General features: G+C 28.3%; 1 protein-coding gene across 1 annotated transcript; it reads right to left on the bottom strand.

Annotated features, from left to right (window-relative positions):
- Positions 1 to 416: 416 nt before the first annotated feature.
- LOC115700699 (uncharacterized) lies at positions 417 to 2,180 on the bottom strand. The gene has a single exon (XM_030628329.2). The coding sequence runs from the start codon at positions 2,087 to 2,089 to the stop codon at positions 653 to 655; it is 1,437 nt and encodes a 478-aa protein (XP_030484189.2). The 5' UTR covers positions 2,090 to 2,180; the 3' UTR covers positions 417 to 652.
- Between the last annotated feature and the right edge of the window lie 2,650 nt (positions 2,181 to 4,830).

Raw genomic sequence — 4,830 nt, 5'->3', positions numbered from 1 at the left:
GAGCGCTTCAATAGCTACATGGAAGTGGGTGTACTACCGTCCGACGATCTTGGTTATATCATTTTCTATATCCATCTTTCATACATTTCTAGTCCTAAATTATAGAGAAATGAATGAAAGATAAAGGAAGTAAAGTCACTTCTTAAATTCAGTGTAAATTTGTAACTAATGAGAAAAAATATTGCAATAGTGGAACATACCTCTTCTAGAGTTTGGCATCTTTATTAGGACTTTGTATTACTTTATCAAGTTTTTACGATACTCAAAACTAAGCAAAATGATCCCTTTATTGCTATTTGATACATTAATCTTATTGTATAGGTTTGGGGCGTTTTTATGCAGTCGTAATGTAATCATAGCATTAAAACCCAATCAATCATCTGTGTCAACATCTGCGTTTTTCATGAAAACCCAAGTAGCGAGCTGCAAGTCCTTCTCATTTTTCTCTTTCGTGTCTCATTTCATTTGAAGTCTTAAATAATAAAATAGGATTATTCATACACATATTATAGTGAAAGAAAAAAAAAATGAAAGGTAGTTGCAATACATACATTGTAATGTAATTCAATGTAGAAATGAAAAGCATGCAATTCATTCTTATCCTATCCTTAATTGGCTTCTCTTCTCACAATGAAATTTCACAAGAAAAACCTTACATGTGAAATCCTCCTGTCCATCTTCTAAACCTTTTAATATCACTGCCTTGAGAAACTGCCATTCCAATTCCTATTCTTCCTCCATTTCCAACACCTCTATAATACATTCTCCACTCATCTTCTTCCCCATCCATCTGAACCAGACAAGGCGATCCAACTTCTTTGCTGTCCCACCCATTAGCACCGGAAGCCTCTAAAACCCCATCATCTTGAAGCCTTGTCCAATCCTTAAGTCCATCTTTAGACACCGCTAACCCAATGCTCTTACCTCCATTATCAGAAACTCCTTCATATGCCATCAAATAATCCCCATCTTTCTTGTTCCTGACAACACAGGCATTTAAACCTCCCAGCTCATCAAAAGCACCACTTTTCCCTCCCTCAATTATCTTTCCCAGCTTAACCCACTTAATCCCATCTCTTGATCTAGCAATCCCAATACAAAATTTCCCACGTCTTACATCAAATGAGTGGTAATACATTCTGAGATCACCACTTCCGTGGAAAACAACCTGTGGTGAAGCAATAAATAAAGAATCCCATTCATTCTCAGAACCAACATCAAAAAGAGCTCCACTATGGTGTTCACCTTCAATTCTAGCCCAATACCTACCATCTTGGCTAATAGCCAAACCGGGCAGAGACTTATAAATCTTCCCAGATCTACCACTTTCCTTAAAAACCTTTTCTGGGTTTTCAATAATAAGATCAAATGAGTTACCGGCAATATCAACTTCTTCAGAACTGAGCCCAGTGTAGTATAACCAATAAACAGCACTCGATGCTCTGACCTTTGTACTGGACATTATCACTACCTCAGAGGGTCTAATGCTGGAAGTATCAAATGCCCACCAATCTTTGCTACAACTCATTACTGTTCCTACATCTACGCTGGTCTGGACCGATCCCACACCTCGCTCCCAATGGACACCATTGCTCGAAGTAGCTAAACCAATTGAATCGAAACCTGGGTTTGAATTGGACCTGCCGTAGTACCACATGTACCACCTTTCTTCTTCATCACTCAGAAACCTTTTCACAACCGGAGACCCAACGTCTTCACTGTCCCAAGAATTCCCAGCTCCCAAATCGAACACCAAGCCCCCAGAGGAAGACGATGAAGATGGGGAAATAAGACAAGGTTCGTCACTTGAATTGAGCTTTGTGTCCTCATGCGATTCTAACTTTGTGTCAAGCTCAGAGGTGGAGTTTTGGTCCTCAGTATTGATGTTAGACTTTGTGGAGCAGCGAGTAAGAGAGAGAGAATTGTTTTTGGAATTTGAGAAAAAAGAGAGTGCATTTTTTGATTTGGTAACTTCGTATGAATGCCTTGATAAAATTAAGGTAGTTGGGTTGGCTGTCCTTTGAGTGGTGGAAGACGGAAGGAAGTTAACGGCTTTCATTGATGAAGTTGCTATCCAAGCTGCATCCATGGCTGTGGTGGAGGATGGGATTTGAGTTTTGGGCTTGTGCAAAGGAGATAAAATTTTGACACGTAGCAATTAGTGGGATTTTTATTAAGTATTTTGTTGAGTGATAATTAAGTTATATATAGTGTTTGAATAAATTATAAGACAAGATTATGGTAGAACTTAGCATAAGTTTTTTATTGATAGGGAAGTTTTTTTGACCATTAATTTTAGATCATGCGGTCAATATGATATAAGATATATACTCTTACGATAGAACTGTTTATATACAATTAAAACTTTATTCATATTATAATAATATTTAAGAATATATAACAAAAAATTTGATCAATTCGAGTTTTATAGATAGTGACATTAAAAAAAGACTCAAAAGTAATTTTAATCTTTTATTTTTTTGGAAATTCAAAAGAGTTTATTAAGCTCAACAACAACACTTACAAGAAGTTGTCTAGCATAGATAGAATTGTTCTTAAAAATGTAAAAGAGTTGTAAATTTTTCTTTTAAAGAGAAATTCCTTGTGGATATAATTGTCTTGAATATATTAATAGAAAATATCTTTCTACATAAAAAAATAATAATAATAAAATATTTCAAATAAAAATATTACTACATAATTTTATAAAATATTAAAGCAAAATAATTTAAAAGATAATTATGGAAGAACAGTGTATGTAAATAAATTAGTGATAAAAGTATTTAAGTAATCAATATAAAATTAATATATGACTCCCATATATATAATTATAACTCTCAAATAATAATCTTATGCTAATTAATATATTATGTATGTTATTATCAACATCTCATGTGTAACATACAGATAATATATTAATTATTATACAGCTATATATGTTACATATCTCACACATATATAACATACATATCTTTATATATTAAAAGTGCCTATCTAACAACATTTCTTGGTTTAACAGAATATACTTAAAAATAAAAAAATATTCTATTAAATTTAACGATTACGTTTGATCTCCCGTTAACAAATAAACCCAATAATTAAACCCAAAAAATTAAACAATCTTTTAAATATTAATAATCTCTTTTTAAATTAAAAAAATCATCTTACCCACATCTCTCTCTAACAAACCTAAATTAAACAATCTTTTAAATATTAATAATCTCTTTTTAAATTAAAAAAATCATCTTACCACATCTCTCTAACAAACCTATCTTGGGAAAATATTACTATTTTTTTTTATTTATTTTTTAAAAAAGAAAAATATAGATAAAATGTCTAGAAAAGATAATATAATGTCAAATAATTATATTATTTTAATTATTAATTAAAATAAAAAAAAAACTAAAATATTAAATAAAACTAACACTACGTGGCTTGACACGTAACAATCAACTAGTAAACTTTAATATACATGCATGATATAATTATATACACATAATATATAAGAATTTTTTCATTTTTACACTCTAAAACAGTTTTTTTTACTTTTTTACGGAATTCTACATAGAAACCCTACTGCAACCATCGCTGCAACCTAAATCGCAATAAAAAATCGAATAGCAACCCACATAGCAACTACCAGAGAAACTACTTTAGAAACTCAAACCGTAAATTTGAAAAAAAAAATAATTAAAAGAAGATAATTCTCCTAATATATATTATATATGGATGTCTCATATAAATACATAAAAATCATTATTCTATATATTTAATCTCACTAATTTATAATATATCACATACTTTACATATATATAATATATATTACTCATATATACATGCTATATATATATATTATATATCTCACATATATACATATAGGGAGCTAATATAATAGGTATTGTAATTTTTACCTATCAATAGGGATAATAATTTATTGTCATTGATTTATCCAATGGCTCAAATCAACTCTTGAAAACTACACCAAAATTAATATATTTTTTTTATTTATAATTAATTTTGAAAATTATTAATTACAAGTTCAACTAACAAACTCCAAACTTAATTTTTTTTTTACTTGTTTATCTTATGACTAGTTATAATTTTCAATTAATTATTTTTTTAATTTGAAATTTATATATTTATTTTTAATTAATTTTATTTTCTACTTAACACAATAATTGTAGCTAGAAAAGTACAAAATATTCAAGTTATTTAATCCTACCATAATCAATACAAGCAATAATATAATAATGGTGTAAGAGGTAAAATTATTGTATATCAAGTACAATGACATGAGTTCAATCCTTTCAAAAGATATGATTTTTTTTAATTTAAGATTTTAAATTAATTTAATAATTTGAATTTCTTTATTTTTTTTTTCTAAACAATAGTTCATTTTTTTTTTTAATATTTACTAATATGGAACAATTCTTATACTATAAAAATTTTAAAGTTTGTAATTATTGTGGTGAAAAGTTTTAAACTTTTATTTGTTAATATATATTGATGGTTGTATTACATAAAATATAATAGTGAACAATAAAATAACACATGCAGCAATAATAAAAATAATCAAATAAAAAGTTTGTCAAATAAAAATTGAATAATAAATTTTGTCAAATAAAAAAAATACATTATAAATAGATGAAAAATTTTGTACTAAAAAAATATCTAAACGATTTCGATTTATTGTCGATCTCATCAAAATTTTATAGTTTATGACAACTTTAATTATAAGGTGCTTCAAACGTACTATAAACGATCGAATTGCTACCCTTGTAAAGACATGATTTTTTATTATTTATTATTAATTTAACTTTTAAATTAATT

Source organism: Cannabis sativa, chromosome 8, assembly GCF_029168945.1.
Source record: "Cannabis sativa cultivar Pink pepper isolate KNU-18-1 chromosome 8, ASM2916894v1, whole genome shotgun sequence".
Taxonomy (NCBI): Eukaryota; Viridiplantae; Streptophyta; class Magnoliopsida; order Rosales; family Cannabaceae; genus Cannabis; species Cannabis sativa.
Note: the sequence above shows the minus strand (reverse complement) of the source record. Positions and strands in the feature narration are given on the sequence as shown.

What these genes read in the sequence shown, in the direction of transcription:
- LOC115700699 (XM_030628329.2), bottom strand. Translation starts at nt 2,089, where the DNA reads ATGGATGCAGCTTGGATAGCAACTTCATCAATGAAAGCCGTTAACTTC.